This window comes from Trichechus manatus, unplaced genomic scaffold (assembly GCF_000243295.1).
Source record: "Trichechus manatus latirostris isolate Lorelei unplaced genomic scaffold, TriManLat1.0 scaffold00013, whole genome shotgun sequence".
Lineage (NCBI taxonomy): Eukaryota > Metazoa > Chordata > Mammalia > Sirenia > Trichechidae > Trichechus > Trichechus manatus.
Genome location: NW_004443949.1, coordinates 25,848,315 through 25,865,463, shown reverse-complemented (window position 1 = coordinate 25,865,463; position 17,149 = coordinate 25,848,315). Strand labels below are relative to the sequence as shown.

Genomic DNA, 17,149 nt, shown 5'->3' with positions numbered 1-17,149 from the left:
CCCAAAGAATCCACAGGGAAACTACTGGAACTAATAGAAGATTTCAGCAGAGTATCAGGATATAAGACAAACATACAAAAATCAGTTGAATTTCTCTACACCAAAAAGAACTTCAAAGAGGAAATCACTAAATCAGTACCATTTACAGAAGCCCCCAAGAAGATCAAATACTTAGGAATAAATCTAACCAGAGATGTAAAAGAACTATACAAAGAAAACTACAAGACACTACTGCAAGCAACCAAGAGAGACCTGGATAAGTGGAAAAACATACCTTGCTCATGGATAGGAAGACTCAACATTGTGAAAATGTAAATCCTACCCAAAGCGATCTACGGATACAGTGCAATCCCAATCCAAATTCTAATGGCATTTTTTGAGGATTTGGAGAAACAAATCACCAGCTTCATGTGAAAAGGGAAGAGGCCCTGGATAAGTAGAGCATTACTGAAGAAGAACAAAGTGGGAGGCTTCACACTACCTGATTTTAGAACCTATTATACCGCCACGGTAGTCATAGACCAATAGAACAGAATTGAGAATCTAGACGTAAGTTCATCCATCTACGAGCAGCTGATATTTGACAAAGTTCCAAAGTCTGTTTAATGTGGAAAAGACATTCTGTTTAACAAATGGTGCTGGTATGACTGGATATCCATCTGCAAAAAAATGAAACAAGACTCATATCTCACACCATGCACAAAAACTAACTCAAAATGGATCAAAGACCTAACTATAAAATCTAAAATGGTAAAGATCATGGAATAAAAAATAGAGACAATCCTTGCAGCCCTAATACATGGCATAAACAGAATACAAACCATAAGTAACAGTGCACAAACACCAGAAGAGAAACTAGATAACTGGGCGCTCCTAAAAATCAAACCCTTATGCGCATCAAAAGACTTTACCAAAAGAGTAAAAAGACGGCCTACAGACTGGGAAAAAATTTTTGACTATGACAAATCCAGTCAGTATCTAATCTCTAAAATCTAGAAGATACTACCAAACCTCAACAACAGAAAGACAAATAGCCCAGTTAAAAAATAGGCAAAGGATATGAACAGGCACTTCAGCAAAGAAGAATATTCAGGCGGCTACCAGGTACAGGAAGAAATGCTCATGATCATTAGCCATTAAAGAAATGCAGATCAAAATTACAATGAGATACCATCTCACCCCAGCAAGGCTAGCATTAATCAAAAAAACACAAAATAATAAATGTTGGAGAGGTTTTGGAGAGACTGGATCTCTTATACACTGTTGGTGGGAACGTAAAATGGTACACTCACTTTGGAAATCAATTTGGCACTTCCTTAAAAAGCCAGAAATAGAAGTACCATACAGTCCAGCAATCCCAATCCTTAGAATATATCCTAGAGAAATAAGAGCCATCACACAAATAGATATATGCACACCATGTTTGTTGCAGCACTGTTCACAACAGCAAAAAGATGGAAACAATCTAGGTGCCCATCAATGGATGAATGGATAGATAAATTATAGTATATTCATACAATAGAATACTATTCCGTGATAAAGAATTACAGCGAATCCATGTAACATCTCATAACATGGATGAATCTGGAAGGCATGCTGAGTGAAATTAGTCACAAAAGGACAAATATTGTATGAAACTAGTATTATAAGAACTCAAGAAGAGGTTTAAACACAGAAGAAAACATTCTTTGATGTTTATGAGGGTAGGGAGGGAGGGAGAGGGGTATTCATTAACTAGATACTAGACAAGAATTACCTTAAGTGAGAAAGGTCATAGAAGCTCCATAGACACATCCAAACTCCCAGAGGGACCAAATAGCTGGGTGGAGGACTGTGGAGACCATGGCTTGGGGAACATATAGCTCAATTGGCATAACATAGTTTATAAAGAAAACGTTCTACATTCTACCTTGGTGAATAGTGTCTGGGGTCTTAAAAGCCTGTGAGCAGCCATCTAAGGTACTCCACTGGTCTCACCCCTTCGGGAGCAAGGGAGAATGAAGAAAACAAGATACAAGGGAAAGATTAGTCCAAAGGACTAATGGACCACAACTACCACAGTCTCCACCAGATTGAGTTCAGTACAACTAGATGGTGCCCAGCTACCACCACTGACTGCTCTGACAGGGATCACAACAGAGGGTCCCAGACAGAGCTGGAGAAAAATGTAGAATAAAATTCTAACTCACAAAAAAAAGACCAGACTTACTGGCCTGACAGAGACTGGAGAAACCCTGAGAGTATGGCCCCAAACACACTTTTAGCTCAGTAATGAAGTTCACCCTTCAGCCAACGATTAGACAGCCGCCATAAAACAAAACAAGACTAATGGGGCACAACAGCCCAGGGACAAGGACCAGAACCTAGGAGGGGAAAAAAACAAGATACAAGGAAAGATTAGTCCAAAGGACAAATGGACCGCAACTACTACGGTCTCCACCAGAAGAAAGCTAGTAATAAGGAACCCACGTTTAAAAAGGGAGAATGTGACATGTCATGGCTTGTTAACCAGTGTCATAAAACAATACGTGTACTGTTTAATGAGAAGCTATTTGTTCTATAAACCTTCATCTAAAGTACAATTTAAAAAATTAAAGAAAAAAAACTCGAACAGCAAAAACAAAAAGAATTACCTTAGGTTAAAAGAAGGACAGCACATACTACAGGGGAATTCAGGACAACTGGACTAAACTAAAAGCTAAGAAGTTTCCTGAATACAACCAAACACTTCAAGGGACAGAGTAGCAAGGGCAGGGGACTGGGGACCATGTTTTGGGGGGACATCTAGGTCAATTGGCATAATAAAGTTTATTAGAAAATACAGTGCATCCAACTTTGGTGAGTGGCATCTGGGGTTTTAAAACCTCACGAGCAGCTGTCTAAGATGCATCAATAGTTTCCAACCTACCTGGAGCAAAGGAGAATGAAGAACACCAAAGACACAAGGAAAATATTAGCCCAAGAGATAAAAAGACCTCATAAACCAGAGACTCCATCATCCTGAGACCAGAAGAACTACATGGTGCCCTGCTACCACCATTGACTGCCCTAACAGGGAATACAACAAAGGGTCCCTGACAGAGCAGAAGAAAAGGGAGGTGCAGAACTAAAATTCTGGTAAAGAGCCCAGACTTAATGGTCTAATTGAGACTGGAAGGACCCCAGAAGACATGGCCCCAGAACTCTCTGTTGGCCCAAAACTATAACCATTCCCAAAGCCAACTCTTCAGACAAAGATTAAACTGGACTATAAGACATAAAATGATACTCATGAAGAGTGTGCTTCTTATTCTTAGCTCAAGTAGATACATGAGTCTAAATGGCAGCCACAGTCAGGAGGTGTGATGAGAAGGCAGAAAGGGACAGGAGCTGGTTGAGTGAACACGGGAAATCGGGTGGAAAGTAGGAGCGTGCTGTCACAGTATGGGGAGAGCAGCTAGGATCACATAGCAGTGTGCGTATAAATTTTTGTATGAGAAACTAACTTGAGCTGTAAACTTTCATTTAAAGCACAATAAAAAAAATCATCTGCCAAAAATATTAAAATAAAATAACTATGATTAATGTGCTAAGAGCTCTAATGGAAGAAGTGTACAACATAAAAGAACAGATGAGTAGTATAAGCTGAGAGATAGAAACTTTCTTACTTAAAGAACTGAAATAAAATGCTAGAACTGAACTGGAGATAATGGCTGTAACAGAAATGAAGAATACCTTTGATGGGCTCATCAGTAGACTGGACACCACCAAGGAAGGAATCAGTGAGCTTAGAGATATGTCAATGGAAATGTCCCAAACTGAAAAGCAGAGAGAGAGAAGAGTATTAGAGGGGAAAAAAATTAAAAGACAGAATATCCAAGAACTACAGGACAATTACAAATGGTTTAACATACACATAATGAGAATACCCAAAGGAGAAGAAAAGTTTGAAGTAATAATGGCTGAAAATTTTCCAAAATTAGTAACAGACACCAGACCACAAGTCTTGGTAGCTCAGCGAACACCAAGCTGGATAAATACCAAGAAATCTACACCTAGACATATCATATTCAAGCTGCAGAAAATCAAAGACAAAGAGAGAATCTTGAAAGAAGCCTGAGGAAAAAAAAGAACATTTTATCTACAGAGGAACAATTAAAGAAATTACAGCAGACTTCTTTTCGGAAACAATACAAACAGGGAGAGTAGAGTGAAGCATTTAAAGTGTTGGGAAAAAAAAAGAACCACCAACCTAGAATTGTGTATCCAGCAAAATTAGCCTTCAAAAGTGAAGGAAATACTCTCAGAAAAAAAAAATGAGGGAATTTTTTTGCCATTAGACCTTCCTTTCAAGAAATGTTAAAAGATCTTCAGAGAGAAGGAACATTATATACATCAGAAACTCAGATATCATAAAGTAAGGAAGATCATTCAAGAAAAAAATAAATGAAGGTAAAATGAAATATTTTATTTTTAATTAATCTAACAGATATCAGTCTTTTAAAATTAATGATAGCAACAATCTGTTCAGTGTTTCTAACTTACGGGTAAGTAAAATTAATGACACCAATGCTATTAGGAATGTGAGAGTGGAATTGGTAATATTCTGTAATTAGTAATACCTGTACGGTCCATGAAGTGGTATAATGTTATTTGAAGATACTCTTAGAAAATGTATATTGCAAACTCAAGGGCAACCACTAAAAAAAATGTTAGCCCAAGAGACAAAAGGACCACATAAACCAGAGACTCCATCAGCCTGAGACCAGAAGAACTAAATGGTGCCCAGCTACCACCAATGACGCCCTGACAGGGAACACAACAGAGAGTCCCTGATGGAGCAGGAGAAAAGTGTGGTACAGAACTCAAATTCACATAAAAAGACCAGACTTAATGGTCTGACTGAGACTAGTGAAACCCCAGAAGACATGGCCCCCAGACGGTTAACCCAGAGCTAAAACCATTCCTGAAGCCACCACTTCAGACAAAGATTAGACTGGACTATAAAACATAAAATAATACTTGTGAAGAGTGTGCTGCTTAGTTCAAGTAGATACATGAGACTAAATGGGCAGCTCCTGACCAGAGGCAAGATGCGAAGGCAGAAAGAGATAGAAGCTGGTTGAATGAACATGGGAAATCCGGAGTGGAAAGGTGGAGTGTGCTGTCACATTATAGGGATTGCAGCTAGGGTCACATAATAATATGTGTATAAATTTTCATGTGAGAAATTAACTTAAGCTGTAAACTTTCACCTAAAGCTCAATAAAAAATATATATATGTGTAATTCATTTTAGAAAAAATATATAAATTATTTCTCATTCTCGAAAACAACAAATCTTTAGCCTCAGTTGAACTTGTTAGTGATTATGGAGAAAAGAGAAAAAAAAAAAAACATGTAAAAGGCTAGAAATTTATTGTCAAAGATTATCTGAAAGTCATGGAGTAATTGGGAGTTTTGTAATATTTTTGTTCTCTGAAATAAAATACATCCCAGCCAGCCCTGTCCCCTCACCCTTATACTGGATATCCACTACCAGTTTTGTTGTGGTGTTCAGTTTTTGCATATCCAACTTTAGGAAATGTTTTTCAAGAACTCATTATGTACCAAAGTTGGGGCCTAGTACTGACAGTGTTGTGTTTAGTCCTATAGTAACATACATTTTATATCTTCTTACAAGGGAAAAAAAAAATAAGACTGAGTGGGTATATTCATATTAATGATGGGACTGTAAATTGATGAAATCCTTTTGGAAAGAACGTTGATTTTATATTAAAGAGCATTAAATAGTTATACCACTTAACCTAGTGCATCTTCTGTGCTTAAAAATTTAACATGAATAGTACTTTAAGAAAAAATGTCTAAAATACAAAAGAAGTTTGTTGCAGCATTATTAGTCAGAATTTGATATCCTAAACATCACTATGATGAATATAAATTAAATTATAGTACATTGGCTTGTTAGACAGTTTTGTACTATTAAAAATATAAATTCAAATACTCCAGCCACCTGGAAAAATGATTATGATGTAAGATTAAATGAAGAAGGATAATGTAAAATTATACATAGGAAATCAGATACATAGATTATGTATGCTTACAAACAGACTGGAAAGAAATATGTAGACATGAAAAAATTACTAAATTATAATGTGATTGTGAATGATTTGTTAAAATTTTTCTTAATGTTATTTTCATATTTAGCTAATGAATTTTTATTAAAAGAAGCTAATTTTATATCACATTGTTTCTTAGACCAACAAATAGTAAGAAAATTTAGGTACCCGCATCTCTAGAATTGTTAACTAATATTGTGTTTAAAATGTTACTTTCCTGTTCACATCATCTTTTTTTATTATTATAAAGAATAACAATATCAGTTGAATCATTTTTAAAACCTTCAAAATTATATGAGGAAAACTTTTCAGGTTAGTTTATATAAGGGAAAGTTTGTGTGCTGTATCTGTGCTACTGCATTTTGAGTGATTTCGGTTTGTTGGAAAATTTTCTAAATTTTAATGAAATCTGTTTTTCTTTAGCTTGACAGGGCCAATTCGCTATTAAACCAAGCACAGCAGCCTTACAGATATCTTATTGAATCAGTGCGTCAGAGAGATTCCAAGATTGATTCACTAAAGGAGTGTATTGCACAACTGGAGAAAGATGTCAGGTGAGCTATCTACAAATCTTTTATTTGGATAGTAGTGATATTGTAAATATATGCTGCTATAGGCACATTCAAGTTGTAAATTGTAAAGAAAAAATGTAAATAATGAAGGTTGTCTGAAATGGAATGTGATTTCCCTTTAGAAAAACTAGATCACATCATGTCAGGTGTTCACATTCCGCCTTATAATCAGAATTCTTACCTTGAAAATAAGTCCTACACTTATTAACAAAACACTCCACCTGCCTAGAGCACAAAGCAGCTATCACGTGAATTGACTGTAAAATTATTTTAATGTTTGCTTATATTTTGCACCCATTATTTTACTGAAATGAGTAAAAAAAATGCTGAAATAAATGATGTTTAAGTCTTCATTTTTAAAAAGTATGTAGATCTCATAAATGTGTAATTCATTTGAGAAAAAAATATAAATTATTTCTTGTCCCAGAAAACAAACAGCAAATCTTTAGCCACAGTTGAACTTGTTAGTGATTATGGAGAAAAGGGAAAAAATATTTAAACATGTATAAAAGGCTAAAAATTTATTGTCAAAGAGTATCTAAAAGTAATAGAGTAATTAGGAGTTTTATTCCCCTAGAATTCTTTAGTGGGAATGTGGGCTGACCAAAAGGAAGAGGAGGAATATAACCCACATGCCATTCTTGGGGTCAAAATGACTTTTTAAACAGGTAAAATGTATAACATTTACTTAGATTCATGTTGACTTTTCCAAGGAATTTTTAAGTTTTTCTTCCCCTGACCCTTTATGTGAAAACTCATGAAATACCTAAATGTAAATAAATAAATTCCTTTCCCTTCTTTAGATTGAAATTGGTTTTTTTTACATGAGACCTTATCTAAAAGACTTGTTCCATTTAGAAACTATTCAAATTCTTTAACTGTTCATCTATATGAGCATTTAAATTCTTTTAAGTTGAAGTAAAATGAATGATACTATGCTTAAAGAAAGAGGTTTCAACTTTTGGATGTCTGGTTGGTTGACTTAGTTATTAGATTTAAGATTATAAGAATAATTTAAATTTTTATGGATAAATTATTAATGGACTCACAAACATGTAAGCTGAGAGTTTTATGGGAGTGACAATTGTTAAATGAAGGAATTGGAAAACAATAAGAAAGTAGTTGTTAAATCCAGGTTTCCTAGGGTATGTGACAAAAAATATAAAACTTGGTAATTAGCTCCAAAGTATGAGTTTTCCTTTTGTTAAATCAGAATAATTACCTTCCTCTCTCATTTCTACCCCATCAAAATAATTGGTCCAGAACTTTACTCCTGGTCTTAATTTTTTAATGATTTGATAAAATATTTAAAAATCACATTTAAACATCAAAATAAATAACAGTGATTTATTTCTAGGTTTAATTTTAAGGCTAAAAATTATAGTTTGAATATGTATTACCAACATTAATTGTTCATAAATAAATATTGGGAGAAGTAGAAAGCATATCTGTCAGTATTCACCACACATTTGGTTATCTTAGGGAAATTGAGAGAGAAACTCCATATGGAGCTTTCCTATGTTACATATTTCTGTTTTTAATTTTTTTAATAATAGTTTTGTTATATCTTTATAGTCTTGGAGGGAAGGATATATGAAAAACATGAGGAAAAACTACCTCCTTCACAATTATCTTCAAATAAAGTTGAGTATTTATTTTACTGAGAATTAAAATAGGATAGCTGAAAAGTTTAATACAGAGAAAAATAACAGCTATCTATTATAGAAAATTATAAAGATGAGCAAAGTCAGCCCTAGGGAGATCAAGTAACTTGTCCTCTAAGTGCATATAGCTTTGTGGTAGAGCCAAAATTTGAATCCAGATCTGTCTGCTTTCTAATTCTGTGCTCTTAACCATTATGTTATACTGCCTCCCTATGTTCTTTTATGAATAAGGAATAATTTTTCACTGACATAATTAAGGAAGAGAAGCAAAAAGTATATCATTGTATAATAGTGATTAAAAGTAGGGCTTTGATGGGTTGATAATTGTTGGAGCTGGGTGACAGATACATTTGTTGGTATATTTTCTTTCTTCTTTTGAAATATACCATAATAAATTTTTAAAAAGTTGCTTTTAAAAATACATATTCTTAAAGGGAGCACATGTTCTATAGATAGGTTGCATGGGTTCACATCTAGCTCAATACTTACTTTTGAATTTCAGCAAGTCACTTAAACCCTCTAAACATCTGCTGTCCAGTAGAAATTTCTGTAATGGTGAAAATGTTTCACGTCTGCACTGTCCAATATGGCAGCTGCTAGCCACATGTGCCCTGGTGATGCAGATAGTTAAGCACTCAGCTGCTGGCCAAAAGATTGGCTGTTTGGACCCACTCAGCCACTTCGTGGGAGAAAGACCTAGCAATCTGCTTCTGTAAAGATTACAGCCAAGAAAACACTATGGGGCAGTTCTGCTCTGGCATTTGGCATCACTGTGAGTCAAAATTGACTCAGTGGCACACAGTAGTCACGCGTGGCTCTTGAGCATTTGAAATGTGGCTTGTACAACAGAGGAACTAAATTTTGATTTAATTTATTTTTATTTTAATTGCCATTTAGGGCTAATGGCTACAGTATTACACGATGTAGTCAGTTTCCTCATCTGTAAAATGAGAGTGATGCTAACAGCATCTAATTCATATGGGTATTGCAGTGCAGTGAATTACTTAATATGGCCCTTCTAGCCATAGTCTTTGTAACTCCCACCAAATGACTAGGTGGGACTATGCAAATGAAGTACTTGTAGCCCACCAAGGAGATTGGATAGTGTTACAGATTGAATTGTGTCCCCCAAAAATGTGTATCAACTTGGCTAGGCCATGATTCCCAGTATTGTGTGATTGTCCACCATTTTGTCATCTGTTGTGATTTTCTTATGTGTTGTAAATCCTGCCTCTATGATGTTAATGAGGCAAGATTAGAGGCAGTTATGTTAATGAGGCAATGACTCAATCCACAACATTAGGATTGGTCAGTTCTGCAATCTGGCTAGGCTTAAAATGAGCCATCCCAGAGGCGGGAAGGGAGGATCTCACCACCACCGAGAAAAAAGAGCCAGGAGTGGAGTGTGTCCTTTGGACTTGGGATCCTTGCCCTGAGAACCTTCTAGATCCAGGGGAAAGAGAGAGCTGTAACACCATAGACAGAGAGAGATGGCAAGAAGCAGCAGCAGAGAAACAGCAGGACCAGGAGACTAGCAGGAGATAGTGTGGTGGGCTTCCTGGCCCACGTAGCAGAAAAGCTGAGCACCTTCAGGCAGGAGGCTTGCTAGTAGAGTGGGGTGTCTTCAGACACTTTTTGGAGTTAGGCTCACAGCCTACAAAGCAAGAGAGCTGAGCGCCCTTGGGCAGGAGGCTTCCTTGTGGAGTGGAGTGCCTCCAGGCACTTGGCAGCTGAGCTAGGCTCAGCCACTGAGTGAAAGAGCTGCGCACCTTCGGACAGAGGCTTACTGGTGGAGTGGGGTGCCTCCAGGCACTTATCAACAGAGCTAAAAGAGCTTTGTAACACTTGACTGAGCAGGGCAGAGGCCGAGAGGCCAGAGGGAGGTGTGCCTGTGGGCACGGCTGAGAAGAGGCTGTCCTGATAGAAAAACTGTATCCTGAGCATTCCTGAACCTGAGTTGTAACCTGTTACTTCCCTGATAAACCCCATAATTGTGATTATTCCCCATGAGTTCCATGTGGCCTTTGCAACAAATTATTGAATCCAGAAGAGAAGTAGGGAGTGCTGTGGAAGGGACAGTTGGTGTCAGAATTGGTAAAAAGATTGGAGAGAGGAGGCATGTCTGACCTCTGCCTCATAGGAATCAGCCTTGGGCCGTTGATCTTAATTCTCCCCTTGTGAAGTTAGAATAGGTCAGGTGCCGCACCCACACCATTTTTACAGCTGTTCTGAGGACTAAATGATATAGTCCTTGCAATATATGTAACACAATGCCTAGAACATTGTATAGGCTTGATAAATATTTGCTGTTATTAGTATTTATCATATATTTAACTAATTTTTACATTGAAAATTATCTTAAAAGTGACAAAGTTTCCCCAAATATGTTGAATATGGACAAAATTAGAACTTCCATACTAATAGCAACAGTAATCATTAAAGCTATGCTAATTATGGAGTTAACAGATAATTTTTTTTTACTAAGCATCTGAGTCCTTTACAGCTGTCTGTGTTTCATAAATTTATTGTACAATATTTTAGTAGATTCTGAATTGATATTTCTCAGCATATGAAATCTTACTCTTAATTGAAGCAACTACCTTCTAATGAAAGGAGCCCTAGTGACACAATGGTTAAGCACTCAGCAGCTAACTAAAAGGTCAGCTGTTCAAACCTACCGTGGGAGAAAAGACCTGGTAAACTGCTCCTGTAAAGATTACAGCCCAGGAAACCCTATGAGGCTGTTCTACTCTGTCCTATAGGGTTGCTATGAGTCAGAATCCACTCAGTGGGACCAAACAACAACCTTCTAATATGAAAAATTAAGATGCTTTTAGTCGTTTAATTATGGCCTTTGAGATGCTGCTGTAGGTATTCTCTGGTTACCTTAGAAATGATGTGATGTGATAGTGCCATAAAAAAGTCAGCCCAGTCAACTAGTCAGATGTAACAGGATAGGTTACAGTCCTGTGTACCCTCGCCCCTTCTCTGAGCCAATGACATTTCAAATCCTATAGTTAGGCTTCTAGAGATACAGTGGAATTAACCTGTACTTTGAAAGCACGTCAACCTTGTTTCTTTTCTCACTGTAAAACTTTTGGTAAAATATATATATTAATTTGAACATCAAGGGATAGTTTTGAAACTTAAGTGAAGTAATATATAGAAGGCTTCTGGCACATAGGGAAAACTTAGTAATGTTGCTTCCTCTTCTCTTAATTCAGAATTTAAAAATTAAGATGACCTATCCAAAAAGATTGCTAAGTTACTATGTTACTTGAAAATTCCTATTTTTCTTTGCTGGATATTTATTTTAATTGTAAAGAATATTTACATTAACTGACTGTAAAAATGTGTCTCTAGCTTATAAATTAAAAGCTCTTTAAAGAACTGAATAATTTTATGGTCTTCTTAGAAAATTAAACCATACCACTATACCACAGCCACCCCTCACAAATTTTGCTATTTATACAATATATTCAGTGTCTAGAAAGGTTGCAGTAAATATGCACTAAAATGAGATCATTATAAACATGTTCAGAGCTAACATTTGAGATGTCACTATTTACTTTAAATTACCCTATCATTAAAGTAATAATCTGTCTTAAAAATAATACAATACCTCTCCTCCACCAAGCCACAAGAGACAGTCTGGATTATATAGTTTGATCTATAGTTCTGTTGTCAGTTCTCAGTTTATTCTTAACTAGTAGTTAAAGACCACTAGTTAGAGACTACATTGTTAACTTCTCTTGTAAGGCTAAGCCGCAGGGTATATCGATCCAGGAAGTTAAGGCGCAATATATCAGAAATATGTTTTTTTCATATAGTAGGTGAAACAGAGCCATAAACATGAGTTTCTGAGTGATAATTAACAGTGAATTAAACAATTATGGGTGTAGTATACCATTCAAGTTAGATGTGCTTATAAGGAGATTTGTAGTTGCTTTATGAGTCATACATAGAAGCTTTGTATTTTTAAAGGTAAGTTTCCAGTGTTATGAAATGTCTCTCACAAAGACCAACCTTCTGTTGAGTAATTACATACATAGTGGAAGAACACTAGTATACTCATCATCATATTCAGTTTTAGGGACGTACATGTTGAAGATGGTCTCCCTTGTTATTTAAGAGTATATTATTAAGAATATTTAAGAGAAAACTAAGACTTTGAAAATACATACCCATATATTCTAATGATAGAAATATTGTCTATGGATTCTGTACTGTTTGTGATAAACTGACATCTTACAGATACAACAGAGTTGTTCTGTAAATTAGTTTATCTACCCACCATTTAGTCCATGTTATACAGTTTGTTTTTTTACTTAAATATAGAGTATTCTTGAAAAAAGTTAAACATTACATATAAATCACATCTAAGGAATTATTCAGTCAAAAACTTTTAATCACCTCAGCATTCCATTCCTATTACACTACATTTTATTTAATAAGCCTGTTGGTAGTTGGGAGTTTTATGTGTGTGAGTTAATGCACTGCATGTCAGTATATGTTTATATACTCTGTGTACATTGTGTAAATATGAACACATATTCCTTGAAAATCGCTTTTCCTTTTTACTATATGTTTATTTTAATTGTGAAAAATATTTTCTCTTGAAACAATTCAAGCTAAAGATAGATTAGAATTCTGGAGTTAAAGAAACGTGATACTTACCATGTTTTGGGGGACTCCTGCAGAATATGGCACTCAGTTTTCTTATACCATATAGTTCTTTTCAACTCAGCTCAGTAGGATCTCTGGCACCTAACTCCAAAAGTCAATTTGTTTTTCTGCTGAGCTGCTTATGTTTATTAGCATTTAATTACTGTTTTCCTCTGATGCCTGTTTTTCATCTAAATTAGTAATACTGTGTAACATTTATATAGAGTTTTATGTGTTCCATGCTTTATATAATCATTCATTAGATAATTCACATATCCTTTGACATACGTGAGTATTATTTTCCACTTTTACAGATGTGAAAACTGAGGTTTGTTGGGCTTTATACAACACGGTTGAGTCAGTGGCACAGCTGGAAACAAATCAGAAATGCATCTAGTCTTTATTCTCAGAGAACAAACTGTGATGATTCATAAGGAAGCTCTCAATTATTCACAGGGAGGAGAATGTGGGCTTTTTCCTCTTAAATCCCTAGAATTAACCAGTTCTTCCACAAACTCTACTATTACTCCTTGCATTAAAAAAAATTTAGCCTAATATTTTAAAAACTGGAGGCTTTGGTCTCTGTTAGCCTGGAGCAACAGAGGAATAAGGGGAGTCAGGAATAGGAAGAGGAAATGGAATGTGTGGCTAACTGCCTCCATGAACAACTGCTTCCTTTCCATGAGACCAGAAGAACTGGATGGTGCCCATCTACCATTACTGAACATTTTGATCAAAGATTCTATAGAACCAGATTTACTGGTCTGATCAAGATTGGTGGAATCCCTTAGACTATGGCCCTTAGACACCCTTCAAACATGAAACTGAAACCACTCCCGGAGATCACCTTTCAGCCAAACAGTAGACAGGTAAACAGTAATACCCGTGAAGAACATGCTCACCAGAACAATCAACCCTATGAGACCAAAAGGGCAGTATTTGCCCAAAAGCAAAGTTCAGAAGGCAGAAAGGGGCAGGAAACAAGGACTTCCAGGGAGGAAGTGAGGAGAGTGCTAACACATTAAGGGGATACCAGCCAATGTCACAAAACCAGCTGTGTATAAATTGTTGATTGGGAAACTAGTTTGCTCTGTAAACTATCGCCTAAACCACGATAAAATGTTCAAAAAGAAAAAGATTCTATAGAAGAATCCTGATCAAAAGAGGGAAAATGCAGAACAGAATTTCAAATTTCATGGACTCCAGACTTCCTGGAGTCATGAAGGTTGGCCGAGTCCCTGAAACTATTGCCCTAAAATAATCTTTAATCCTTAAACCAAAAATATCTCCCAATGTCTTCTTAAAACCAAACAACAGTTTAGCTTAACTGGTAAAAAATGTCTGCCTTAAAAACTGTCTATATGAACCCTGTGAGTATGGCCCCCAGACACTCTTGTAACTTAGTACTGAAGTCACTCCTGAGGTCCACCTTTCAGCCAAAAGATTAGACAGGCCTATAAAACAAAACAAGACTAAATGGGCACACCAGCTCAGGGGCAAGAACGAAAAGGCAAGAGGGGACAGGAAAGCTGGTAATGGGGAACCCAAGGTCGAGAAGGGGAGTGTGTTGACATGTCGTGGGGTTGGCAACCAGTGTCACAAAACAGTATGTGTATTGTTTAATGAGAAACTAATTTGTCTGTCATATAAGGTATAATTTTTAAAAAAAAGGAACCAAATGGGATTAATTTGATAACAGTAACTCAAAAGATTAGATACAAACTGGGGGCAGTGAATTTATGTTAATGGGGGAGGAACAACTCAGAAAAGGAGGGTGAGAATGGTGGCACAACTCAAATGTAATGTAATGTAATGGTACATGTAGAAACTGTTGAATTGGTGTATGTTTTCTCAACAACAACAAAATAAATAAAATTTAGGAAAAAAATATTCTTAAAGAATAACTTAAGATTTCTTACCTGTTCAGCAAAACAATCGTTAATTTTACTGTTGCAAATTTTGTCTTGATTTTGAGGAATTATGTTGCTTCAATTCATTATTGCTTTTCTTTCATTTCTTGTTATAATACTAGCAGAGTAGATTCATTCCAGTGCCTTTAGAAGCGTATTTGATTTAATGATGCTAATTAATTTATGTATGTTGAATAATAAAACCCCAGAGAGTATAAAATAGTCCCCAACTATTTATCCCGTATATTAACGTATCCTTACAGTTAGTTTCATAAGAGTTTCCCACCCTTTCCTATCAGAAAATAGGTGATATCAAAGGGAAATTCACAAAGCAGACTAAGAAACTGAAGATTGAACTACTAATTTGGAGACAAAATTCTGTTTTAGATTGTGGTAAGTTATAAAATAGGGCTCCTATTTTAAGGACTCCTAGTTTTAAGAATAAATGTTTTGATTTCCAATTTCTTTGTTGTAGAATTTGTCTATATACACTTTCTTTTTACCTTTTTTATGTCCCACATCATCTCTTTACATTTCAAAGGTAAGCATTCATCTCTAAAAGACTAATTTTATACAAAAAATAGTCAAGAAAGTATTCTCAGGAAATCATCTACACTGCACTGACAAATGATAATTTTACAAAAAAAAAAGTCTTTTTGCAAAGTAGCACTGATTAAATTGAATATAACAATAGCTGGTCTGATATCTTTAAAGAGTATAAATTTAATTTATCTTTAATTCAAACCATCAGATTTATGTTTACTGTTTTGTTATTTACTGTTAATTAAATTTGCACCAGTATGATGACTTTTTTAAACTTGATTTTTTTTTTCAGCAATTTAAATAAAGAAAAGTCAGCATTACTACAGATGAAGAATCAAATGGCATTAGATTTGGAACAGCTTCTAAATCATCGTGAGGTACTTTTTCCATTTTGTCATAATTTTACCATTTTTAGGCTTTTTCAAAGTCCATTTCGGTGAAGATTATTGGATCCCAGTTATCCATGTTGATTAATGACTTCTCACGTTTGAGTTTTACCTGTCCCTTTTTATTCAACTTATGTAATACTTTCATTTAATTCTTATTCCTGCAATGCCGCTTCTTGTGCCCCTGTACTGCCTTGTTGATATCTCTGTCATTGAATTTCCACATCATTTAATAATTATCTATTTTATCTCTTTCTCTACTAGACAGTAAATTTCTTTAGCTTACTTTTGTCTTATTCATCATTGTATGCCCAGTGCCTGGTATGCAATATTTGTGCAGCACTTTAAAGTTCATAGAGTTATTTTATTTTTTCATTTGGTCCACACCAAAAATCTTTTGCATTACAAAGAATGAGAATTCCAGAACTCTTAACTGTGCTAAAAAGGAACCTGTACATTGACCAAGAGGCAGCCGTTCGAACAGAACAAGGGGATACGGTGTGGCTTAAAATCAGGAAAGATGTGTGTCAGGGTTGTATCCTTTCACGATACTTAATCTGTATGCTCAGCACATAATCTGAGAAGCTGGACAATATGAAGAAGAACACGGCATTAGGACTGGAGGAAGACTCATTAACAGCCTATGATATGCAGATGACATAACCTTGCTTGCTGAAAGCAAAGAGGACTTGAAGCACTTACTGAAGAAGATCAAAGACTACAGCCTTCAGTATGGATTGCACCTCAACATAAAGAAAACAAAAATCCTCACAACTGGACCAATATGCAACATCATGATAAACAGAGAAAAGATTGAAGTCAAGGATTTCATTTTACCTGGATCCTCAATCAACACTTATGGAAGCAGCAGTCAAGAAACAAAAAGACATTGGGCAAATCTGCAAAAGACCTCTTTCAGGTGTTAAAAAGCAAAGATGTCACTTTGAGGACTAAGGTGTGCCTGACCCAAGCCATGGTATTTTCAGTCACCTCATATGCATGCAAAAGCTGGACAGTATATAAGGAAGACCAAAGAAGAATTGATACCTTTGAATTAAGGTATTGGCGAAGAATATTGAATATACCACAGACCGCTAGAAGAGCAAACAAATCTATCTTAGAAGAAGTACAGCCAGAATCCTCCTTAGAAGCAAGGATGGCGAGACTTCAACTAGCATACTTTGAACTTCATCAGGAGGGACCAGTCCCTGGAGAAGGACATCATGTTTGGTAAAGTTACAAGGTCAGGAAGAAGGAGGAAGACCCTCAACAAGATGGATTGACACAGTGTGCAACAATGGGCTCAAACATA

The 17,149-nt window shown here is 35.8% G+C and overlaps 1 protein-coding gene across 2 annotated transcripts in view; it reads left to right on the top strand.

Annotated features, from left to right (window-relative positions):
* The window catches only part of PIBF1 (progesterone immunomodulatory binding factor 1), a 264,067-nt gene that overhangs the window by 186,149 nt on the left and 60,769 nt on the right, over positions 1 to 17,149 (top strand). The window contains exons 15-17 of one of the 2 annotated variants that reach the window (XR_002823191.1): positions 6,521 to 6,651; positions 15,208 to 15,301; positions 15,744 to 15,828. Coding sequence is in view for 1 of the 2 variants with exons in the window: in XM_023726735.1 (XP_023582503.1) it covers positions 6,521 to 6,651; positions 15,744 to 15,828 (216 nt within the window). In the remaining variant the exon portion in view is untranslated. Of the gene's footprint in view, positions 1 to 6,520; positions 6,652 to 15,207; positions 15,302 to 15,743; positions 15,829 to 17,149 lie in introns of those variants that run through there. The other variant, XM_023726735.1, reaches the window with a different exon arrangement.